The sequence below is a fragment of the Sycon ciliatum genome, chromosome 6 (genome assembly GCF_964019385.1).
Source record: "Sycon ciliatum chromosome 6, ocSycCili1.1, whole genome shotgun sequence".
Classification (NCBI taxonomy): domain Eukaryota; kingdom Metazoa; phylum Porifera; class Calcarea; order Leucosolenida; family Sycettidae; genus Sycon; species Sycon ciliatum.
The window spans coordinates 32,125,686-32,152,162 of NC_088648.1; the positions used below are offsets into that span (position 1 = coordinate 32,125,686).

Consider the following 26,477-nt stretch of genomic DNA (forward strand, 5'->3'; position numbering starts at 1 on the left):
ATGTGCAGAAGCAGTTTCATGATCTCCAGTAAAAGGTAGCACCGAGTGGCCATCACCGAAAGACCTTGAACTTTTTTATTTATTTTATTTTTACTGAATACCACAGAACCATCAGATGCTGCACAGCGGGGGCGGTGGCATACTGGATGGAAGTGAAGGCGGGGCAAAAGTAACTCCTCTGACGAAAGGTCTCGGAATCATCGTTACTCCTGTGCGTCGATACATAGGAGAAACATGTGCATCCAAGAGGGAAGCACCGGCTATGCAAACGATAATGGGGAGAATTTGAGATTGAGATAGGACAAAACAATAGTAAAAGCAGTGCACCGTAGGAAGATGGAGAGAACTGATAATCGCATAGCATAGGCTAAGCGAAGGGGATCAAAGAGGGGTAGAAGGGAGCTGGAGTGCGGTCAGTATAATTAGGCTGGTGTGTTGGCTGTGATGGAGAGATCATAGCCTGTCTGTGGCCCACTCCCACTTGCTGCACCGCAAGTGGTCGTTGACATTTTTCTTGAAGGTGCATACCTCTGTGAGAAGGGGGCGACTGCAGAAGGGTAGGTGGGAGCTGATTCCACGTTGCGATGAGGGAGTGGGGAAAAGGTGCGGAGCGTGTTGTTTCGTGACTGAGGAGGAAGGATACTGGTGAGTTGTGATGGATGATGTGCTGCAGATCTGGTTGTCTCACGAGTAGACATGCGGCTTTGCGGTGCAGCTGCTGATGGTGGCAGAATGGCTTTCACCATTTCCGGACCCTCCACAAAGTGCAGCTTGTACAGAAAGCAGAGCCCTGCTACGGTACGGCGAATGTCGAGGCTCGGGAGGTATGATCCATCTCCAATTATGTGCAGGGCACGGCGCTGGATGGCAGTGAGGCGGGCCAAGGTGGTGGGGGCTGCGCTCATCCACACCAGCATGCCGTACTCTAACACAGGGCGGACAAAGCCAAGGTACACGATTGCCCTGTGCTTTGGGTCTAGCACAGCCGATGCCTTGCGGAGGAAGCCGAGCCGCTGGGCTCCGCGTACTGCAAGCTGTCGAATATGGCTGCGGAATGCCAGCTGCCTTCTGAAGAAGAAAAGAATTCAAGCTTCAATTGGCAAACCTGTCGTAGTATTCGGGCACATTCTGTACAACTTTGTAGTAGAGTTGCGTGTGAATGCTTTCATATCGGACTTCCAGGAAATAATATTATAACGGTTGTGGGTTTTCTGCAAATCGTTTCTCTGTTTTCCAGGGTATCTTTGTGCCACCAGATCGATAGATATGAAACAAAGGGTTCTCCACTGCGTGCAGAAGATAAACCCTCTCAATTGCGTGATATGTGGATGCGTGTTGCGTTGTGTTGGTGTGATGTAGATCGCAAGGACAGGGAGGAAGTGTTCAAAAGCTGCGTCGCCGACATCGTGCATGAGCGTGTGCTGCTCATGGGCCCTGGTCGCGGTGGAAAGACGGGACTGGCGAGGTCTCTGGCAGAGAAGGAGTTCAAAAAGACCGCAAGCACGCTAGGCATCGACATGGACAAGCTGACGTTCATCTTGGACGAGAGTGAGGAAGGTGCGTACAAATTGAAGCCAACGAATGCGGCAGACCATCTAGCCCAGTTGGCTGCTTCAATTGTCAACACAGTTATGCGCACTGAAGCTCATTACTCTCGGCAAGGAAATGTCAGCGGCGCAAGCGCTAACCATCACCAGGCAGCTGGAGCAGTTCGCACAGCTTTGAGCAACTTTTTCAAGCGCCTGGATGAGGCTCGTGGTTTGGATGAGGACACCATACACATCGATGTGTGGGATTTGGCAGGGCAGATGCCATTCCACGCATTGCATGACCTGGTGTTCTCACCCGAGCGCACCACGTACTGCGTCGTCTTCAATGCAAGCATCGAACTGGGTACACCGTATGCGGATATCCTGACTGATGAAGATGGCGAGGACAATCAGCTCAACATCAACCAACCCACCTGTACCTACTTTGATGTCATCGACTCATGGCTATGTACAGCCCGCGAAGCAATCACAGACAACGCCACTGCACCGATCTACCTCATTGGTACGCACCTGGATGGTATGACTGAAGAAGATGTTGGCAAGCGAAGGAGACAACTCCAACAACTAGCTGACAACAAGAAGTACACTGACAGCATTGAGCGAGTCATCTTCGTTGACAACACTCTGTCTGGCTCAAAGGTTGACCCAGGAGTTGCAAAGTTGCGTGAAGAGCTGGCGAGCGTAATTCGGCTCCGTCGCAGAGAGAAGCTGCCAATCTCGTGGTTGCCATTCCCAGAGGTACTAGAGGCGATTGCACAGGAGACGTCATCGTTCATCATGAGCTATGACAGGGTATGCAGCATCGCTCAGGATGCATGCGGTGATGCTGAAGTGGATGTGCCCAGTCTGTTGAGACTGAACCAATCACTCGGCCATCTCATTGTCTTTGATGATGAGGGTAGCCACTTCCCATCTACTTCAAGCACTGTGCCACCTGACGGCCTGCCACCCGCATCAACAGCAGCACAAGCAGCACCAGTGGAGGCAGAAGCACCAGCAGCACAGCCAGCAGCCCCTGAAGCAGCGGTGGCAGCCAAGAGAGATGAAGCCGTACTCACGTCCCGACGTCAGCCACAAGCTATCACAGCAGGAGTAGCAGCTGCAGCACTAGAGCAGAAACAAGTTCTAGCCAGCACTCCATGGCTGATGTTGGCATCCAAGGCTGTCCTTTTGCCAGCACCGTCGCTGTTCAAGCAAGCTCGTGGGTTCAGGAAGCAGTATAGGCTGCTGAAGGATGGCATTCTGTGCGAGTCACTAGCGATTCACAGATGGGAGCAGAAGAAGGCCACAAGAGGTCTGGTGCAATCTCAGGAGCAGCGCCGGAGTCTCTTTTCACTGCTAGCTTCGCATGGCGTAGTCTATGATGCAGATGAGGTTGATCCATTTGTTACAGGGTGTAAAGTGTATTATGTGCCAGCACTTGCCCAGTGTAAGCCGTCACAAGCGCTAGAGTCCAAATCAGCGTCGCTCTACCTGGTTGGCAAAGATCCAGAAAGGAGCATCACCCAAGCGCATTTTGCCCGGATCACCGTGCGATGCTTGCAGAAGTACCGACCGCACGGGACGAAGGATTTGCGCATGGGCCTCAACGTGTCAATGAGATGCCAGAATGAGTTTCAGCTTCAGCTCTCCTATTCTTCCACCGCCATTCGCATCACAGTCGACACCGACAAGAGGGAGAAGACAATAGATCACTGCGTGTCTGTTGTCCGCTTTCTTCTCGGTGCCATCGGAGAGCTGCAGCAGCTGTATGGCCAGCGCCTGTTGCTCCTCCATCCCAGCATAGCGTGCCTGTGCCGTCACGACAGGCCATGCCAGCTGCACACCCAGCCCCACTGCCAGAGCACCGGGTGCCAGCACTTTGCAACGATCGGTACGGACGTCCAACCGATCCTCTGTGAGCGGCAGCTGGCACAGGTTGACCTGTCAACGTGGGACAGATGGATCAAGGTAAACATTGCTATCTCGTCTCTGTTCTCTACTGCCTTTCTGCTGTCTCAACACATATAGCAAGATGTGCCTTGAGCGAACGCATTGTTCCCAGTACATAGAGAATGCACTTGCATGTGCTATCGCATAGTCACATAGCTTGCTTATAGTGTGGCCACCATATGCATTGCGAAGACAACAGTCATATTCAGAGAAATGTAGCCAAAATGTCAGCTCAATTGGGGACTATTATAAAATGTATAATGTTTGGACTTATTGATGGACGCAAAGTATTGCGAGAGCTTGCGTTTTAGCCTCACCGTACAAGTGCATAGGAGTAATCCAGATATAGGTCATGTACTTGTATGTACATACATACATAACGTGTACTTGGACTTTCACCTTTGAACGCAAACAGGTCATAGTTTACTGATTACAATGAGATGTTTGGGCGTTTTTTAGTTGTCTTAGATAAATTTATGGATTTCAGTGGGGGAATAGCAACTGAATAGAGCGATTGGCAGTGGTCACACACCTCGACCTTTTTTTAATCATTTATTTGTTTGCGCTTGATCGTATCTTTCAGCCGCTCTACCCGAAGTGCGATGTTGATGACTTGTGTCGCTTAGTTGATGACGGCGCTGCCGGAATGGATGATGGTGGTGAGTGACACGAATTACCGCTAACCTAGTCGGATATTATGTAATGGAGACACAGCGTTTTAGACTTGGCTGACAAAATTATTATGTGACTCCCGATGGCAGAATTGACTGTGAGCATGTGTGTTTGCAAGGCGAGAAAGAGTGAGAGAGAGAGAGAGAGAGAGAGAGAGAAAGAGAGAGAGAGAGAGAAAGAGAGAGACATGTGATAGGTGAGCACATTATTTTGAGTGCAATGCTTGTGTGCATTTCGAGCTCAGTTTTCTTTCACAGTAGTTGCGGTTCTTCCAGTGAAATATCCTCCCTTGTCTATGTTCCTTGCAAACTGGACATCACAATAAATGTCGTTCTGTCTTTACTGCATATTTCCTCATCTTGTTAGTGAATCCTTGGTGTGATGGTCGCTACAAGAGATGGCATCAGTGGTTCGTGGAAACACTGGACCCACAGCCGACTCGACTGGCAGCAAACTCAAAGGGGCTGATCACAGAGGCTCTCTACAAAAGGCTGATGGATACCAATCTTCGAGCTGATCACAATGAGCAATTGCTATGGGCTGCTTCTGGTGGTGGGCGTAGGACATTCAAGCTGTTCCTCGAGGTCCTTGCGGACCTTGGCTACAACTTTGTGGAAGTGCGGACCAAGCTGCAAGTGCTAGTGTCGCCTGACACTGACAGCACTGGTGCCACATGCAGTAAGTATTATGAGCCCATTAGAATAATGATCCTTTTTTGCAATGATCATCACATAAGACAAGACGATTCCAAGTTTCCTCATATAGAAGCCAGACATTCACAATTTTGTCGCTCCCTGTCTTTTGAGGGGAACACATGGGAATTGAAGAGTACAGTTGCAATACATTCCCATATTTGGTGTATACATTTATTTCAATTGAAGCTGCAAGCACGCTGGCAGTGAAAAGGCCTCGCATAATGCCAGAATTCATGCAAAACAGCTGTGCAACCACTATACATTTTATAGGCTATCAGCAGGAATCAGATGGGCTGCCAAGGAACCATGGGGGTGTTGACAACACTCGTCTGCTGGCATCAGCAGCTGGCTGCAGTTGTTAGGCAGTCGTTGCAATGGAACTGAGGGCCAACAGGGCTATGGTATGATGGCTGTAATCTGCAGTCCAAGTAGCTGATGTTAGGTGAAGTCAAGGTGCTTTCCCTGTAGCTAGCCATGCCAGGCTTCAAGACGATATTTGTTTGCGTGTTGTGGAAATTTGTTTGTCCGTCCAAAGGTGCGATCGCTCGTGGAGGGCCAACTCCGCAGGTATCTACACTTCAGTTCATCCCAGGAGCCTCCGTGACAGAGTCCGGGTGAGTTTGATTTACCTCCCTGTACCTTTCTCATCTGAATCATGCTGGCAGGTCCAATCATGACCATAGCATATCACCTGCTTTGAAGTTTTGTGGCCCACGCCGGATTGTTTGGCCCGTGTTGGGTTGTTAAGTCCATACTGCATAGTTTAAGAGGGCTGAAACCAACACAATTTTCGGCAATACGAGGAAAACATTGTTGACGCTAACAAAGGTACGAATGAATGTCCTTTAAGATCCTTTTCCTGGGTGATTTGTAATGACACCGCATCACTGCATCGCAATGTGACAAGTCAATGGGTTCACTTCATGCATGTTGTCACACCACGCTTCCATGGGTGTGTGAAGTGTATATATTCCACACATGCAAGTCTTGACTTAACTTCCTTACTGCATGTGAATCTGCTATCATCGCACAATACTACAGTATACAGTAGAACCTTTGACTAACGACCACCCCTTGGGGCCAGAGAAAGCGGTCTTTAGTGGCAGGTGGTCTTTAGTTAGAGGTTTGCACCCCACAACCATAATATGAATGTGAGACCGTCCGTGCCTGGCGAAGTGGTCAGTAGTACCAGGCTGGTCGCTGGTCAAGGTGGTCTTTAGTTACAGGTTTTACTGTTGTACATGTGCTGTGCACACAATGAAAGACTGGAAGTCCGAGTCGCAGCCTGGTCTCTGTTCATACTCTCACTGGGTAGATCTACTTTGCTTCATTTACATGTAGCGTTGAATAGCAGCGAATCTAATCCCGCAATGGAGTCTGTGCGTTATGCCAGCTGCTAGGATCTGAGTCTAGTATGCAGCACTTTCCCACTGGCTAGATGTTGAATGCTGTCAGTGTGCGGTGCAGTAAGCCACAGTCTGCTTCTAAATTCCCTGTTGATGCATTAACGCCTACAGGAGAAAGCTGGAGGACATCGATGATCAGGTCAGCTTCTGCAGCCAGCTGAATGAGATTTTCAGCAAGGAGGAACGAGGTGGGTGGGCATAGGTTGTTCGGATGGTATATTTGGTTTTCGACCAGCTGGCCCCTGCTAATTTCCTTTGGAAGTTTGCTTTCTGTTTTATGGTGCCGCTAGTAGAGCAGGGTAATGTGCTGCCATGGTGATTCCAAGCCGTAACCAATTATGGTTTTGTCATAGCGTTACCATGGTATTCTAGCGCTAGCGTAGGAAGAAGGAGCCCCTATTGTGTGTGATCCCTGGTAACCTAATCAGTGGGGTATTGTCCCGGAAACATACGGGTGCTGAGTTCGAAATCACCTAGTGGATCCTTCTTCCAAAACATACATGCAACTGTGTTTTGATTCTGCTGCCATGGTGGTGTGATGCTGTTGCCATGGCGGTGTGATGCTGTTGTCATGGCTTTGCCATGGTGTTGTCATAGTGCATCCAAGGTGTTATGATGCTGTAGGCATGATGTTGTAACATGTTGCCTTGTTTATGGTGGATCCCCCCCCACCCTCCGTCTGTTAATCTCTAGATGATCTGGCGTGTTCGATTGTGGAGGAAGTGACTGGAAGGAGTGAGAACTTTGAGAAACTGATTATCGACTCATTTCGCCGCCGTCAAGATGCACCTGATTACCGTGATGCTAAGGCTATTCTTCACTACTGGATGAGTAAGCGGACTGCCCCACCATACACGAGTGATCTGATCAAGCTCACGCGCGCCGTCTGTCCGTTGCGTCTTTCCAAAATCAAGGCGTTGTTCGGGTGAGTCCCTGGCTGCACTACACACACACACACACACACACACACACGCACACACGCACACACACACACACACAGTTCACACTCAAACTTCACTGCTGGACGAATATCCGTACTGTACTGTTTTCGAAATGTTGTAACTGTCGTGTGCATATTTGTACCTTCTCTGTTTGTTCTGTAGTAGCTCTGCCAAGTCATCCGACTGACTCGACTTCCTAATGCCACCAGTTACGCCGCGTGTGTCTCAGATGGACATCAGGAAGGCGTGCATGCGGTTGTTGTATATAAGACCTCAGATCACCAGTAGCCGCAGGTTTAGTTCCGCCAAACATGCCATGTGATAATGCTGTACTTGGTTCCATTCCGCCTTTTCTTCTTTGTTTTCTGCCCTCCTATTACGTATATTCATTCTCCAATTCATTCTCCAATTCATTCTCCAATTCATTTTCCAAGGTATCCTTCTATGCAGATTAGTATACTGATTACAGCTTTAGTTCTGGATTGTTCTTTTAACTACTGTTGCTTTGTTTAGCTTTATTTCTTGTTTAACTCCATTTCTTGTTTAGCTCTATTTCCTGTTTAGCTTTATTTCTTGTTCTTGATTCTATTAGTATGTATAGGTCATTTCGATCTCAATGCAGGGAATATGCTTGCTGCGTGTTTCCCATTTCCACATCGCCTTTTGAATGCACCCTGCTGTATTTCACAAAACAATACATGTCTGCTCCCCCCACCTCCCCCCCCCCCCCCGCTCCTCGCCCAGGCCCTGCCCAGTGTCCAGAGTACAGGTAGGTGTGTGTACTGTGGCCCACCCACACACCCCCCCCTCTCCCCCACACCCACCCTTCCCCCCACCCTCCCCCCCCCCCCACCCCTTTCCCCTCCCTGCCCGGTGTCCATTGTACAGCCCATTGTACACGCAAAGGCATGTGTGCATACTCAGGTCCCCTCCCCTGCACAGCCGCTGATACCTTTCTGATGCACAGCTTCTTGCTCTTCCTTTTCAATTGAATTTATATGAATAGGCTTGCTCGACTTTCTTGCATGCTGTTGGATCCACACTGTCACTGCTTCTCACTTATTCTAGTTATGAGTCCAGCATAGTTTCGCACTTGTTCTGCAGCCGTATCGCTCCCCCACGTCCGCCATTTTGCCGTTTCCCGTGACTGCTGTGTCCAGTGCACGTTGCATAGTGTCGTTTTCATCTGCCAGATCCAGAGCTGCTCTAATAGCTCACCCAAGCATGGTAACAAGTTACTATCAACGCTAGCATACTCTTAGGTACAATTCTACCTGCTTTTTTTACTGCCTCTTCTCTAGATCTGCCCCCCCCCTCCTCCCTCTCCTCCCTCACCCTGCCTAAGCCATTCGCTATGTACATGACATTGTACATGTATCTGCCTAAGCTCATTTCCAGTTTTTCTCGTTGTGGCAATACTATCCCGTAGTGTGTCAGGCATGACATTGTACATGTATCTGCCTAAGCTCATTTCCAGTTTTTCTCGTTGTGGCAATACTATCCCGTAGTGTGTCAGGCATGACAATGTACATGTAGGCATCTTTCTTGTTCAATCAACAAACTGTGAAGCAGAAAGTGAAGAACCATTCCAGGTAAATATCCATTGTAATATGAAACATGTTATTCCCGTAGCTATGCAGAAGACGTTACTTCAGTAACGTCTGGCGCTAGCCAGGGTCCACACAGCTTTAATTTGGTGTTTGTTTGTGACAGACGCACCTCCGTCTGGCGCTATCCCGTACCTGTCCCGTACCATCAAGAGTACCGTACCATCAAGAGTGCCGAATGAGTATGTATGCGAAGTGTATCGGGGGAATGCATGCAGGCCGATAGTGCAGTGCATCGAGCATTCAAGAGTTGCATAGTTTAGACACGATACGAGGTGATTTGGCTTTTTTTACATTTGGCATTTTTAACGAATTTGTAAAAATTGCTTTTCTTCTGGCTTTTTCTCTGCTCCGGATAGCTGTATCGAAACATGGGTGGTGGCAAATGAGAGCCAGTTTATCGTAGATCAACATTGACCAGAAAATTTGGTGCATATAATTTAATTCTCCCTGCCACGTCGGTATAAATAAAATAGTGGGGGGGGGGGTGCTTTGCCATTTTGTGTAAAATGTGTAAAAGAAGCGCCTGAATGGACGAGGGGGCAGTGAATTGCTTCCGCAGGGCCTTCGGACGAGGTCAGGCCGTCTTGACATCACTAAAGACAATAGTGAAGAACAGTATGTCACGGAATACACTTTGTGAGAACGAAAACATGGCTGCGATGCTATGCTACTGATGGGCTTAGTTCAATGCGGGACTATTCCGCTCACAGCACTGAGCACTACTGAGCTGGACGGTTTTTTGAAAAATTATTATCGAATACACGAATACTAGTAACCCAAAGGCACTGGTACCTACATCAAGGCCAGTTTTAAAAGAGCCTGCAAGCGTATTTTTTTAAATCACTCGCATAATTATTTCGACAAAGACCCCTCAAATAGCGCCGACACATCCACAAAATAAGTCCCCGACATCAGAAGATCACAACCACAATATTCGCCATTCATCGAATTACGCAATAGTATCATCAATGCGTGGAAGGTCAAGCGATGCATGAAGTGCGTGCAGATGGCTAAGAAGCGAGAATTATTTTCCAAACAAGGAAAGCATCAAGAATCAAGGGGGACAAGTCATCAAGAAAAATCAAGTAGAAGGAGAGAAAGAACTTCGCACCATCACAAAACATGACGGAATACAACATCAATTTACTGTACTAAACAATACATGGTTGGGGTGAGTACTGTACAAACACTTGGAATTTTTTTGAAAACAGAAAATGTTTCAAACTCACCTGACGCTGATGCTGGAGCAGTATCTTTTCTCCGAGTTGAGAGTCCAGCCCGGAATTGTATCAGAGGAATATGCGCACGAACAGCTCGCATAGTGGTAGCCATGGCTGAATAGCGCGAGCTCCGGTGTGGGGAGCAAACCCTTTCTAATAATAATAATAATAATAATAATAATAATAATAATAATGTGGCACCTTATGGAGACTTTTGCTCTCCGAGGTTGTGTATGTACTGAAGAAAATTATTAGTCGTAAAGTGGTCTGCTCTCGATATAACGACTCTCACTTGTACACTGTGTTTGTGGACCCTGGCTAGCGCCAGACGTTACTGCACCATCGCCCTGCATGCATTCCCCCTATAAACTTCGCATACATACAACTCGTTGTGGACCCTGGCTAGCGCCAGACGTTACTGCATTATACTTCTGACCCTGACTAGCGCCTGACGTTACTGCACCATCGCCCAGCATGCATTCCCCCTATACACCTCGCATACATTATAACCTTTTGTGGACCCTGGCTAGCGCCGGACGTTACTGCATTACACCTCTGTTCTGTTTTAAGTTCTGACCCTGACTAGCGTCAGACGTTACTGCACGATCGCCCTGCATGCATTCCCCCGATACACTTCGCATACATATAAGTTTTTACTGGACTATCGCCCTGCATGCATTCCAAGGATCTCTCTTTTAGCTCGCTTAACCAGTGCGAGGTGATTTGGCTTTTTTTAACATGGTCGTAAAATGACGTTTTTTCAGCCACTTCTAGGCAAGCTACGTCCAAATGAATTGTTGCAGGTGGACGTGCTATCCTTCATGCCCGTTGTGTCAAAAAATGGGAATGATCCCACTTGGAAAGTGTCTTGAACCATGCCCTACTTTCATAGTATTGTCAGGATTCAAATCATTGGTGTGTCATTATTTAACAAATGTGTAAAACGGCATCAAAAACTGAGATATTCGGTCATCAATGTTCTGAAGTTGATAGATATCACTTCAAAGATTGCTAGTGGATGAAAATTGATCTGTCAACTGCATTGTATGCTGCGAAAGTTGTGTTTTTGAATTTTTAACTAGTGGCTGTGTCATACGGTATACGGTTTCAGGTCGCCGCTTCGACGGAACATGCGGCCGCAGGCGCAACCGTAGCCAGCAGCAGAGGGTGCCTTGGGTGGTCGACGGGCAATGGCACGCCACTCCGGATGGTTCTGGGCTGCATCGTACCATCCACATGTTGGTACCGGTGGCTCAACCGACGCAAAGTCATGCATAACGACGTCCCTCCACCTCTTGCGTGGATCACGCGCAGGGCGCGGGGCAGGCAGTTCACCGAAGAGAACACACTTCGGCAACCGCTGATCTTCCATCCGTGCCACGTGTCCAAGCCAGCGCAAACGCCATAGTAGTAGGCATGCACTGCATTATGTTTTGATGAAAGGTTCGATAGCTGATGAATGGGTTTATCATTTGGCTTCCTGTGTGGGTATTGCTTCTGTGGATCGGTTTGGAGCAATGCTCAGATAGTCCAGGCATCAGGCAAATTTATAATGGCGGTCCAAGGTAGTTGAATATCCGGATCACTTTTTCTCATCTGGTCTACACTCCATCCGCTTGCATCCGTAAGCAATGCAAACGCATTGTCCCTTGCACAGGCACGTGACTCCAGCAGGCAATTTTGGGAGAGCGTAAAGTGGCAGGACGGATATTCCAGTGAAGTTACAACATGATCTGAGTATAATCGTAGGGCATCACGTCTTGACACTACTTGTAACATGATCAATTCTGCTATGCTCTAATGCAGACTAGCAATAAGAGGCGTTTGTCAGATACTAGTAACCATGAGGTACTGAGACGATTCTCTTTAGCAAACCACCCACTCCGCCATAAATGCTCAAATAATCTGTCATCTGCCTGCTCCAACTTGACTGTCCTCTTGACAAGTGAAAATCGCTGGCGCTGTCTGGGCCATAAACACCATTATTGGCATTAATCCAACGCCTCCCTTGCTCCTCATCTCTGCATCTTGTAACGATAGGTCTGGCACATCGAAATCTAAAACTAACATACTTGGAGCTCTTATTTGTTCAAGCTATATTTTCAGAGCCAGGAAGTTGCAAATGGCAAGAAACCCAGCTTCTCTTCACCATTGGCATCACGAGCTATGATCATTATCAGTGAGCAATACTACTAGAGGAAAGTCGCTGGAGTGAACAGAAAGCTTTCCAAGCAGCAACGTTTCTTTCTCAGCAAGAACAAATAAAAATTAAAGGAGCAACACCAAGGGCAAGGATTTGTCTATCCCGGTATAGTTACCCGGGTGTGTGTAGCCTCTGGCATGGCAAGGTTCTGCCACAGATTTCCAGTACAACGGCCACGGACAAGTGTTTATGACAGAAAACTGCAAAAAAAAGTTGGGCTTGTCCCTTTAGTCCTACCCGTTCACAGTTCAAGGCGACTTGTCATGTCTGACAATCTTACCACCTTTGAATCCCGTCAGAAAATCATAACCATTGATAACTGCTCAGTTGTTTACCCGTAGTCTACCGTTGACAGTCACTTTGTGTGAGCGCGATAAACACCTCGTGAACACCAAGCTCAACTGATGAGGGGTGCATTCCCCGAAACACTGTGTATTGAGCAGGGAGTGGTGCTTTCTTGCAGGTTTGCCGAGTCGAAGGTTCGATGGACTTCTCGTGTGCTCTGGATGGCAGTCGTGAGTCAGTCAAGTGTCAAGTAAAGTCGGCGGAATAGCGCGAGCTCCGGTGTGGGGAGCAAACCCTTTCTTACAAGTCATCGCCGAAGTCGCAACCACTACTTCGTACTGTTGTGCCCAGCGCGGGCTTGCGACTAGTTGGTTTGGAGGTGACAGCGTTGCGAATGACCGAGGGTCCTCAACGTCTGGTCTCACCGTCCAGGAGCGACACTGACTCACGCTGCTATCTGGTGTTCACGAGGTGTTTATCGCGCTGGAAGCGGAGCGTCTCTGTAAGTTTGTATCCCTGGTGATGTTTGTACCTGGAGAGCACTATATAAGTGGTGCTCTTCAGGCACAATCTTCCTCAGCCTACTCAAGCTCAACTGATGAGGGGTGAATTCCCCGAAACACTGTGTATTGAGCAGGGAGTGGTGCTTTCTTGCAGGTTTGCCGAGTCGAAGGTTCGATGGACTTCTGGTGTGCTCTGGATGGCAGTCGTGAGTCAGTCAAGTGTCAAGTAAAGTCGGCGGAATAGCGCGAGCTCCGGTGTGGGGAGCAAACCCTTTCTTACAAGTCATCGCCGAAGTCGCAACCACTACTTCGTACTATTATTATTAATATTATTTTAAAAATTCGACGAGGAGACAATAATTTTAATATGGCAATAAGTAGGACGAGCTGAAGCGACATGTGGACTACTTTATTAACAATGTAAGCGATGGAGAAGATGCAAGAAACAACCTAAAGGGTAAGGAAAAATACATGTAAGAAGAAAAAGGGCAATGGAAAAAAAAGATGATTCGAACAAGTTTTCGTACAACACTCTTCAGGAATCACCGTTGTACTAAAGAACAAAATGAGAACAAAGGAAATAATATAGCAATCAAGGTAGGGTGACACGATACAATGACAGCACTGGAATTGTTCAAGTAATGTTCTGTTGTGTAGTGTGGCAACGTTGTTGCCACTTGTGCCTAAATGTGTTTTGTCACCTTCTTGTTTATTATTGTTATTATTATCATTCCTTCTCACTTTTTTGTTTTTGTTGCTGATACACACTTGTCACGCTTAGTTCTTACTTGTATACCATTGTTTTCTGCACACTTTTGTGAGAAATCGCACCTCGATATTCCAGTGCTGTCATTGTATCGTGTCACCCTACCTTGATTGCTATATTATTTCCTTTGTTCTCATTTTTTTAGGTCTACCCTATTCGTAAATTCCCCTTTCTTTTCCTCCTACTCCGCGTGGCTCCAACTGCCTCCCAGTGTTAGACAAGCTCCAGATATGCCCAAATTCCGTACACTCGTCAGACAGCACTTCATTATCTCCCAGTAAACAAAATCACAGTCCCCACTTCCGCTGCATAGCTCGCTGAGAATCCCATTGCTTTGTAAGTTGCTAATCCCTTTCCACTTTGGGTACGTACTCTTCATTTTCTTTTTCTCTTCTTCCGAGGTTGGTCTCACCCTCTCCTCAATTCAATTGGCTGCCTTGACATGCCACGAGGTGCAGAAATAAATAAATAAATAAATATTTAGGGGTAGTTGAGGAGCGTGACAGACAAACTGTTTTTCATTTCCTGGAGCTATTATTTGAACGGCAAGCCTTTCGAAGCAAATTTTTTGGTGTTCATGAAAAACTGGTATTGTTAACTTGATTCCGCTTCATCCAAAAAGACATAATTAAAAAGAAGTCCCAAAAAACAAGAAATTAAGTCCAAAAGTCACCCTGTCACGGACTGTTGAACGACACAACGACTGCAGCATGTTGTGTCGTACGAATCTTACAAGATGCTACATCTCACCCCAGCCTTCCCGACAGGCCCTTACCCCGTCCCGTACCGTCAGCGTTCGTCGAATGTCAACTAGGCTTTAAGTCATGTATGAACCCACAAAGGTGCAGGCCACTATTGTATTACATACCCACAGTATAACTACAGCAGGAAGATATTGAAATCACCAGCAGGCCTCCACAGCACATGAAGGGCCTATGATATTTCCAATCACAACTGGAGCAACCGGCATTGTTCCAGGAATGAAATTGCTACACGCTTTCGGCAATATGAAACTCTGCACCTTCGAAAGCAAGTAATCAGCCAGCGGAGAAAAATAGATGAGATCCTGCAGCGCAAATGCCACATTACTATTGCATAAATAAGCTCTGATTGCTTCTCCACAATGAGCTGAACAATGTTCTTTAAAGCACGGGAACATTCGGAAGAGCAGATACCATTGGTCGCGAAAACCAAAGACTCGAAGGTTCTTCGCTCAACATCAATCACACGTTGGAGGTAGGCCCGTTTCTTCTGTGCTTCGTTAGGAGACAACTGGACAAGTACATGCCATCTCGACAGCAAGGACGCCAAGGGGTGGGTGACCCTCACATCGAAAGATGTCCAAATGAGCCTCAGGTGAACGATTGGCAGTGGCACCACCCAATGACTCACCAGTCAAAGGCAGCAACGTAGGCTCTATGCTTACATCTGAAATGACGGCCGAAAACACCTCAACAAACAGGGTCTGAATCTCGTTACGGCGCAGACTATCGTCCACGTCGCGATACACACTGCTGAATATCGCCTGATGACATGTCACGTTGCGCTGTTGACTCCCAGAGCCGCATGTCGTGGTGCAAGTGCTCCACCCTAATGTGGTCCAATCAGGAGAACCGTCTACGGCGGGTAGGCATGGTCGAGAATCGGGCTGCTCTGGGCCGGCCGATCTGATCCGCAGACAATCTCCGTTGTCAATACTGGTGTTGAATGGCTTTGCATCGATGTGATATACAACCAACACTGGACTGAGCGTGTTTGCTGTCCTCCATCGTAGGTTTGGGAAACATTACCTCCACTGGCTCCAGGGTTCATCACCCCGGAATGGATCGTACAGCAGATCACCACATCTTCTTTCTTGTTGCCAGAAGCGATAACGGCAGAGATAGTAAGAACACACATGTATGCGCGGATACACACAGACAGACACAGACACAGACACACCCACGTACGCACAACTACACACATATACACACATGCACATACACACACACACACACACACACATACACACCCACCTTCCTTCCTTCCTTCGCCCACTGCCATGATTGGTTATGTGTCCCCAAATGGGGCGACTTGAAGGAGTGCTGGCTTCAGGATGCGGAATGAGGCCCTGCGAGTCCGGCGGGACGTGAACGGCTGTTTCACTGCTTGTTTTTGCGTTTTGGGAGGCGACGGGAGGTACAACTATGTCTAGCGATGTCTTGAGGACGGCTGAAACGGCGTGTGCAGACCTTTCATAGGAGTGGCTTCACGGCAGGTTGAAAACGAGAGCATACCACGCTGTCATCTCCATCCTGACATCTGGTTCTCCACTCAGACCTATCATCAGCTGTGGCAAGCCACTAATGGACACCGCCGCCAGGTCATGTTTGACTGGGTCTTTCCACCTCTTTCGGGGGCATGTGGAGGTCGTTTAGACGTCAAGGCACCAAAGAGCAGTTGGCGGGGAATATGGTCACCCATGCGAGCCTTGTGTCCCAGCCATTGGAGACGACGGCGCGGGACCTTGTCAGAAATCTGCTCCATGTCTCCCCACCACTGCCGTATCTGAAGGGTTGACACTTGCTCGTCCATCTGGAGCGCCCGATTAATAATAATAATAATAATAATAAGGAGTGACACTGACTCACGCTGCTATCTGGTGTTCACGAGGTGTTTGTCGCGCTGGAAGCGGAGCGTCTCTGTAAGTTTGTATCCCTGGTGATGTTTGTGCCTGAAGAGCACTATATAAGTGGTGCTCTTCAGGCACAATCTTCCTCAGCCTACTCAAGCTCAACTGATGAGGGGTGAATTCCCCGAAACACTGTGTATTGAGCAGGGAGTGGTGCTTTCTTGCAGGTTTGCCGAGTCGAAGGTTCGATGGACTTCTCGTGTGCTCTGGATGGCAGTCGTGAGTCAGTCAAGTGTCAAGTAAAGTCGGCGGAATAGCGCGAGCTCCGGTGTGGGGAGCAAACCTTTCTTTCAAAATCATCGCCGAAGTCGCAACCACTACTTCGTACTGTTGTGCCCAGCGCGGGCTTGCGACTAGTTGGTTTGGAGGTGACAGCGTTGCGAATGACCGAGGGTCCTCGACGTCTGTCTCACCGTCCAGGAGCGACACTGACTCACGCTGCTATCTGGTGTTCACGAGGTGTTTGTCGCGCTGGAAGCGGAGCGTCTCTGTAAGTTTGTATCCCTGGTGATGTTTGTGCCTGGAGAGCACTATATAAGTGGTGCTCTTAAGGCACAATCTTCCTCAGCCTACTCAAGCTCAACTGATGAGGGGTGAATTCCCCGAAACACTGTGTATTGAGCAGGGAGTGGTGCTTTCTTGCAGGTTTGCCGAGTCGAAGGTTCGATGGACTTCTCGTGTGCTCTGGATGGCAGTCGTGAGTCAGTCAAGTGTCAAGTAAAGTCGGCGGAATAGCGCGAGCTCCGGTGTGGGGAGCAAACCTTTCTTTCAAAATCATCGCCGAAGTCGCAACCACTACTTAATAATAATAATGTAAATAATCGACGCGGAGACAAAAAATTTATAATAGCTATGAAGAGAACAAATTCTGCTGTCATCGCCACACTACAACAAAGTCATGAAGGTTTACCAAAATCGATTTTCTTTTTCCTTACAGCGTTTCAAGAAGATAATATTATGTGAAATGTTTTTAGCCACGTAGCGTTTGCGCAGAACATCATTCAGGATTTCAACCTGACTCCATATAATAATAATAATAATCTTTATTTCAGGATTACCCAAAGGCTAACGCCTATCCGGGGGATCTCCTATTTGTGTATGTACTAGTAACATAGTTAAGGATGCGAGAGAAAGTGCGCAAAGTGAGTGTGAAATGTTGGTTTGAAAAAGGAATAATAAGAAACACAAGGAAAGAAAGTAGGACAGAAAAGAAAAGAACAAACATGTAAATCAATGATTGCACATCAAAGGTGTACCAGTGCAGTCGAACTGATACTTGGCAATGTGAATACGTAAATGACGCTTGAATTCAGATTCAGATTACAAGCGAGGGTCCCTGGTTCGAGTCCTGATGGTCACAGTCAATTTTTTCTTCAGACTTTTTCCGTTTGTCTCTTTCCCTCAAACTAGTGAAGATGAATTCAGATAGGGAATCTAAAGTTGCCAATCGGGGTGGAAGACAATTCCAAAGAGAACCAGTTTTCTGTAGGAAAAGGGATGAAAAAATACGACCATGTGAGTTAAAAACGAGCTTTTTGGGCCTACGGGCACTACGTGATATGGTTATCGCAAAGCGAGAGAGATATTCTGGGTGGAAATTGATGTACTTAAATAAAACAACAAGAGAAATAAAGATACGGCGAAATTGCAGAGATTCTAAGTGACACAATCTATTCAAATTGGATTTTGATTCATAGATATCAAAGGTTATTTTTGCAGACTTCAGGAGTCGCCGGCAAACCTTAGCCTGGAGCACATCAAGGGACTCTAACTGAGCAGATGTGATCCTAAATGACCAGACAGGAATGGCATATTCAATTGCCGGACGCACATAAGACTTATACAAGAGGAGAATATGGGACGATGATTGATTCCCAGGACCATGCCTATAGATCACAGGTGGAACGACTCCTCGGTGTCCAGTTCTCAGCACCACTGTGGAGTACCGCCAACACAGTGACTCCGTACACAACACGCTTGAGACCGATATGAAACTCGGAGTTCCCAAACAAAGCCTTCTTCAGGGCGCAAAATGCACCCGAAGATGCGGCGATCCTGCGCGAGACATCAAAGCTACTCCTAGCATCAGGAGTGATCTGGCAGCCAAGATAACGAAAGCTGTCCACGCATTCGACGGCTCAACCTAAAGGCAACATATCCGACGTCACCACAAAAACGCCCGTAGGCATGAATTTGGTTTTGCCCTGATTGACCAACAGGCCAAAATATGCTGCAACCTCCGGAAACGTGGACAAGGCCCTTTCAGCACCGCCGTAGGTGTTGGCGACCAGCGACGAATCGTCCGCAAACTGACACTCCGTTATAGTAACTCTGCGACACTCTCTGAGTCGTGTATTGAACAAGCAGTCTCAGCGCAACCGCCACACCTGGTTACCGATATCTTCGTCATTGGCGATGGCAGCATGCCACTTTTCCCCAATCGCACCCATGAATAAGTTGAACAGGATCGGGGCCATAGTGCATCCCTGACGTAGGCCATTTCCCAACGGGAAAGGTTCCAGCCGATCTACCCCGAGACGGAGGGATGCAGACATGCCTTCATGGAACGACCAAATGATGGAGATCAGTTTATCCGGCACTCGCAGCCTGGAGAGAACCCTCCACATGGTTGCTCTAGGTACTGAATCGTATGCTTTGCGCAAGTTAATGAACACCGCAAAGCCCTTTGATGAATGTTCATGCAATTTCTCGGCAACCTTGTCGCGAAGCGAGATAGTTTAATTTTGCTATTTTACATGTTTTAGTTCATGTTTCGGCACTGCAGCAATCTGTAGCTTTGTCTTAGTCTATACGGTAAATATTGCACTGTGAACTCTGTACGGCAAGTTCTGCCACATGCACAGTTGGTAGCCTCAGACCCTCTAGGTTTACACAGCCATGCCAGAGCTCGCTTTTTTCCCAACTGCTGCAAACTGCTCTCCCAAAATAATGAAGTGCGCGTGCTCCGTACGATGTTGCACTGCCACGTTCACTTATCGTATAAATTCTCTTTCAGTCCGAGCAAATAAATCAGTTATCAACTCATCTCCTAACTGTGCACTTGCGGGTTTGTGCCGGTTAGTGACATGGTGCCGAAACCTGCTTCCTAGTTCCTCGCCACTGCCCCCAACCGAGCCTTGCTCCTGGTTGACTCGCCCCTTGGGGCTTGAGTTGTGAAAATGGGCGACACAAGATTGCCGACGGCTATCCAGACGAGCAAGCGTGCTCTCAAGCTCCTGTATGAAGAGCTGCAGGAGGAGACGACAGTCGGCGAAGATCTGCTAGCAGGAACCAAACCCGTCAACCAGATAAGTCCGTTTCTTTGTGGTTTAAAGGAATTGTTGGAAAGAACGGAAGCTAACTTGGATGATTTTGTTGAGAATGTGGAGGTATATGAGCCAAAGGGTAAAGAAAACAAAGAAATTAAGAATGGCTTGGAGGATGAGGCTGGGTTATGGACAGAGACACTAGAGAAGGGTTTCAAACTCCAGAGAAAATTGAGAAAAATGGAATTGGAGTCAGGCGTCCAGCCTACAATGCAGACAGACTCTACCTTGCTTGAGATTACGAAATTGATTGGGACGCAAGCTAACACCCAAGAGTCAACCCAAAATCTTCTAAAGAGATTGGTAGAGCGGGATACTAGACCCATAGTAGAGCAGGATACTAGAACCGAATCGAAGCCCCAGACAACTGCCAGATTACCCAAATTGGAGCTAAAGCATTTTGATGGGGACATAATGGAGTTCCAAGAGTTTTGGAACATTTTCGATGCTACTATTCATGACAACTCCTCCTTGTCACCAGTTGAAAAATTGAGCTATCTCCGTGAATGTGTGGGAGGGAAAGCACAAGACGTGCTGAAAGGTTTAAGAATCTGTAATGCAAATTATGAAGTTGCCCGGGATCTGCTTGAGAAGAGGTACGGGAGTAAGCAAGCTACGGTGGATGCCCACTACACTGCCTTAATGGAGATGTCGGCCTGCACCTCAAAAATCGAAAGTTTGAGGTCTTGTGTTGACAAAATTGAAGTGCACCTCAGGAGCCTTGAAGCACAGGATGAGGATGTATCGCAAAAGGTGTTCATTACAATAATCTTGAGCAAGCTCCCCAGTGATGTGAAATTACAACTTGAGCTCACCAAACAGCACGATGAATGGACAATTAGTGAGTTGCGTTTGGCACTATCGCACTTACTAAAGGCAAAAGAGAATGCAGAAGGACCAGCCGCATGCAAAGGTCAACAATCATGGCAACATGCCAATCACTCAAAGAAGATACTATCAACAGGGCAGTCTCTACTTGCGGGTGCTGGTGTAGCTCGTACTATCAAATGTATGTATTGTGATGGAAAGCATTACTCTGATGAATGTCAAATGTACAAATCGCTAGATGAACGGAAAACACGGTTGGGTATGAAATGCTACATCTGTCTGAAAGCGGGACATGGAGCAAGAGCTTGCATGAATGCTAGAACATGCTACCATTGCAAACGCAAATCCCACCACAGAAGTCTGTGTCCACAGAAGTTCAAGTCAAATGAAGAGCGAAAAAATGATGGGAAGCATCATGGTGATGGACAAAAACAGGCACACACTTTGAATGCAATGGCAGAGACATTTGAACCAACACAAGATGAGGCAATGGTTTCTCACACACAAGGGCACAGGGTTCTAATGCAAACTGCTTTGACTACTGCAACAAATGAGGAAGGCAACAGGTCACAGACTGTAAGGATCTTGTTTGACACGGGTTCATCGAGAACATACGTCAGTGAGAATGTCAGCAAAGCATTGGGACTCAAACAAGAGGGAAGTGACAGAATTTCACTTGCAACCTTTGGTGCAACACACAGATCGGTAAAGGAATACCCTGTAGTCAATTTGCACATCAAGCAGAAGAATGGTGAATTAGCTTCCATACAGGCAAATGTTATCAACAACATTTCGTGTCCACTACAGAAAGTACCTTTGAGCACAGCAAAGCACTCTAGCTTACAGAAGCTTATCTTAGCAGAGCCTCTATGCAATACACCTGAAGCAATGCCTATTGATATCTTAATTGGAGCAGACCAATACTTTCAATTTGTTGGCAGCGAAAGATTGGAATACCCAGATGGTCTCATTTTGATCGATTCCACTCTTGGGTTTTTGGTGGCAGGCAAGGTGAAATCGAACGGAAATGGTGATCACACACTAATGTGCCATGAGGCGCTCTCGTTAGTTGCGGCAGAAGCATGTGCACCGAAAGAATTCGACTTGGAACGTTTTTGGAATCTTGAAAATGTTGGCATCAGTGAGAAAGAAATGGAAACGGAAGACGACACTGCGCTAGAATCATTCAAGAACAGTGTGCGCTTTGTAAATGGGCGGTATTTTGTCTCCTGGCCTTGGAAACATGAAGATCACAACATACCGGAAAACTTACAACTCGCCAGTGGCAGATTGCGTGCACTCGTAAAACGTCTTCCCACCGACGTACTTACAACCTACCACCACACAATTCAAGAGCAATTGGCAAGCGGAGTGATTGAAATGGTCGACACATCAAAGGAGCCTGAGGGCACTGTGCATTATATCCCGCATCACTGCGTGATAAAATCCACTAGCGAGTCGACCAAAATGAGAATCGTTTATGACGCGTCCGCAAAGGCTAACAAGCAAAGCCACAGTTTGAATGAATCACTGTATCGCGGTCCCGTCATGTTGCCCGACTTGTGTGGCATACTGCTGCGGTTCAGGATGTCACCGGTAGCCATCTCTAGCGACGTAGAGAAGGCTTTCTTACAGATCGGCCTAAACCAACCAGATCGGGAGTGTACGCGATTTTTGTGGGTCGCGGATCCAACCAAACCAGCAACCGGCGAGAACCTGGTAACTTTTCGTTTTTGTCGTGTACCTTTCGGAGTAGTAGCAAGTCCTTTTCTTCTCTCCGCAACGATCCAACACCATTTGTCAGAAACACAGCCAGCTACGGCTGATGAGGTCACCCGAAACATCTACGTCGATAATGTACTTGGTAGTGCAGAAGATACGGAATCAGCGCAGCAGTACTACAAGCAGCAGAAGCAGATTTTCAACGAAGCTTCGATGAATCTACGACAATGGGCATCCAACGACCACGAGTTCATCTCTTCACTGCCGGAGAATGATCAAGTCAAAGGTAACTGCACGAAAGTTCTAGGCATGGGCTGGGATACCCAGGATGACGTAATTTGGGTACCACCGCCAAGGGCATTTCATGAGATCGAAACAAAACGTCAGCTACTACAATGTATTTCGTCAGTATTCGACCCAATGGGTGTAGTCAGTCCTGTCACGGTTGAGGCGAAAATCATCATGCAGGAGCTTTGGAAGAGAAAATTTGGGTGGGATGATATCTTACCAGATGATGTACGCAAAGAATGCCAGAAATTGTGTGATTCACTGCTGTCACTTAGTGGAATAAAATTGCCAAGGTTTGTGGGTACTCGAACTGATGACGGTTCAACTCCCAAGTATGAACTACACGTTTTTACTGACGCATCCGCACATGCGTATGGTGCAGCTGCGTACCTACTCACTACTTGTGGCGATAATGTTTCAGTGGACCTGATATTTAGCAAGAGTCGCATTGCGCCAACCAAGCCCACATCCATTCCTAGGTTGGAACTCTTTGCTGTAGTACTTGGTACAAAGATGGTCAAATTTCTTAGAGAGCAAGTACCATTCGAGCTCAGCAAGACGCACATATGGACCGACTCAAAATGTGCACTAGCATGGGTAACTGGAAATCAACAGCGGCCGCAATTTATTGCAAGAAGAATTAGAACCATTCACGAGGTGAATAATGTCATGTACGGTCATGTTTCTGGGAAAGAAAATCCAGCTGATATTGTTTCTCGAGGAGCTAATGCAACGAGTTTACAGCAGAACACCTTGTGGTGGGAGGGTCCAACGTGGTTGAAGTCTGGTTCCTATCCAGAAAGTATGTTTCCAGCAATGCAAGCGACGGGAAGTGAAATGCCAATTTGTGAGGAAAATGCGGACGAAGGTCCCTCTCCCGAATCGGCCTTTGTTAGCAATGAACACAATGAGGTAGTCAACTGTGAGAAGTTCTCCTCGTTTTCTAAGCTTGTGAGAGTGAACGCATGGGTACAACGATTCATACGGAAACTCAAACACGAAAAGTCGGAAAGTGAAACGAATCTCACAGCTGAAGAAATCGCAATGTCAAGAGTAGCTATCATTCGGTATCATCAAGCTCAGCACTTTGGAAATGAAATCAAGGCAATAGAACAAGGCAAGCGACATCAGCTCGTCGATGCTTTGGGTCTCTTCCTTGATAATGGTTTAATCCGATGTAAGGGTAGACTGGAGTATTCTCACCTACCATTCGAAAGTAAATTTCCTCTATTGCTAGCTTATGGTTCACACTTAACGAGGTTAATTGTAATGGAACAGCACATCTCACTTAAACATTCGGGTGTTAGTCAGACATTGGCTGAATTGAGACGGAATTACTGGGTGCCTAAAGGTCGAGCAATGGTTAGACGGGTGATTAAGGAATGTCTTTTGTGCAAACGCCATCATGGAAAGCCATTTGCAACACCACCATTTGCACCTTTGCCTGAGGAACGGCTTGTCCCTGGGAGGGTGTTCGAATCTGTTGGTCTTGATTACTTTGGGCCAATGTATGTGAAAACGGAAACTGAAACAGCTAAAGTGTGGGTATGCATCCTCACTTGCCTAACTACCAGAGCTATTCATATGGAATTAGTTCGCAATATGTCTACTGAGCAATTCCTAATGTGTTTCAGACGGTTCATCTCACGGAGAGGTACACCGAAGTACATAGTAAGTGATAATGCCAAGCAATTCAAGCTGTCTAAGAATGTTATTGATCTTCTCTGGCTTGAGTCAATTCAACATAATGATGTAATGGAATTCATTGCGGGAAAAGGTATTAAATGGAAATACATCACTGAGTTAGCTCCTTGGATGGGTGGTGTTTACGAACGCATGATTGGTATTGTGAAACGATCTCTGAAGAAATCAATTGGAACTGGACAGCTTACATTCTGTCAACTTGAAACTTTGCTAATTGAAATTGAGGCAATTGTCAATTCTAGACCACTGGTATACGTTGGTGAGGACTTCACAATCGATCATGTTCTCACGCCTGCCAATTTCTTAACTGGGCATAGTTCTCTTGGTCAGCCTAACTTTGTCATTACAGATGACCCTGACTACATCACACATGTCAGTAATGCTCAACAACTCGTCAACCTGTGGAAACAGCAGCAGAAATGTCTCAACATTTTCTGGGAGAAGTGGTCGGCAGAGTATTTGCAGTCGCTACGACCACAACAACACAGTCAACAAAATTCCAATAGCTTCAAGCCAAGTGTGAACTGCATTGTTCTGATCAAGGATGTTGATCGGCCGCGCAGCTGCTGGAAAATAGGAAGAATCGCGCAGCTACACCAAAGCACAGACGGCGAAGTGCGATCAGTGACGCTACGTATGCCATCTGGGAGTTCCATGAACCGGCCGGTAAGCCATCTCTATCCATTAGAGTGTTCATCAGGCGAAGTAACCACTGCAGAAGTGACAGAGCCTGCAATTGCGCCACTGCCTGAACGCCCGCGACGCAATGCAGCAACAGCAGCTACAATGCGCACCCGTGATCTGATCGAAGATGGACAAGTATAGTAGCCATGTGAATTAACTGCATGTACCTGGTACTTATGCGAACAGTTGCCAGTGTTCTTGGTTATGGTTTTCTAAATTTAATTATGATAGTAATATCTACATTGCTTACGGTTCAGTTATTGAGTTCCCATCATGCAAACCTAGCTCTCGATTAATTAAGGTTGTGTTGTGACATACCGTAAATACTGTAGCATACTGATGAAACTAGCTCCAGAACTTCGAATTGCTTAGATATAGTTTCTTGCATTTGTTCTTTAAGTATTGAAGTATTTCCAGCTGGAAATCTGTTTCAGCTCTCTAGTCTTTTAACATGGTTCTTACGGCATCGCACAAATATGTGTTACTTATCTTTGCGGCGGGAGTGTCGCGAAGCGAGATAGTTTAATTTTGCTATTTTACATGTTTTAGTTCATGTTTCGGCACTGCAGCAATCTGTAGCTTTGTCTTAGTCTATACGGTAAATATTGCACTGTGAACTCTGTACGGCAAGTTCTGCCACATGCACAGTTGGTAGCCTCAGACCCTCTAGGTTTACACAGCCATGCCAGAGCTCGCTTTTTTCCCAACTGCTGCAAACTGCTCTCCCAAAATAATGAAGTGCGCGTGCTCCGTACGATGTTGCACTGCCACGTTCACTTATCGTATAAATTCTCTTTCAGTCCGAGCAAATAAATCAGTTATCAACTCATCTCCTAACTGTGCACTTGCGGGTTTGTGCCGGTTAGTGACAAACCTGGCGTACTGAGAACACCATGTCTGAGCATCCCCTGCACGGCGAAAACCACACTGGAAGTCAGGCAGGTATTCCTTTGTCCAATTCTGCGATCAGCTATTATTCTTGCCACCGGCTTGCCGACCACGTGTAAAAGCGCAATGCCTCACTAGTTACCACACTCACTAAGATCACCTTTCTTGGGAATTGGGATTAGGATGGCGTCTGCCCAATCCTCAGGAACCCTTTCCGTCCTCCAGACTTCAGCCAACAACATCTCCAACCTAGGCACCAGTTCAGAGCCGCACTTGAGCTTCTTCGCTGTTTATCTCTGATCGACCACATGCTTTACCATTTTTGAAGAGCACGCATAGCACGGTGTATTTCGCTGCAGACTGGGGCGTTCGCAAGGTCAAGCCGAATCGGTAGCTGTCCAATGGAATCAATGGCATCTGGGACAAAATCACTGAGAACGTTTAAGACACCGTCAAAATGCTCCCGCCATCGAGTACCTGTTGCCTCTGGTGTCTCGCACACAACACCCTGCGCATTCTTGATAGCAGTTGTCTTGCGGGGCTGCAATCCATCAAGTGCAGTCTGGATTCTCTTGATGCACTC

General features: G+C 47.1%; 2 protein-coding genes across 3 annotated transcripts; both read left to right on the forward strand.

Annotated features, from left to right (window-relative positions):
• Positions 1–1,214: 1,214 nt before the first annotated feature.
• LOC135819913 (uncharacterized) lies at positions 1,215–8,713 on the forward strand. 2 transcript variants are annotated; one of them, XM_065333210.1, is made up of 7 exons: positions 1,215–3,500; positions 4,066–4,141; positions 4,521–4,832; positions 5,385–5,463; positions 6,367–6,443; positions 6,949–7,180; positions 7,359–8,713. In XM_065333210.1, exons 1-7 carry the CDS (start codon positions 1,323–1,325, stop codon positions 7,381–7,383), a joined length of 2,979 nt encoding a protein of 992 aa, XP_065189282.1. In that variant the 5' UTR covers positions 1,215–1,322; the 3' UTR covers positions 7,384–8,713. The 2 variants fall into 2 exon arrangements, with proteins under 2 accessions (XP_065189282.1, XP_065189283.1); XM_065333211.1 differs by having other exon boundaries at positions 7,362–8,713.
• Positions 8,714–19,633: 10,920 nt separating this feature from the next.
• On the forward strand, positions 19,634–25,147 carry LOC135820223 (uncharacterized). Its single transcript, XM_065333539.1, has one exon. It carries the CDS (start codon positions 19,634–19,636, stop codon positions 25,145–25,147), a length of 5,514 nt encoding a protein of 1,837 aa, XP_065189611.1.
• Positions 25,148–26,477: the final 1,330 nt, after the last annotated feature.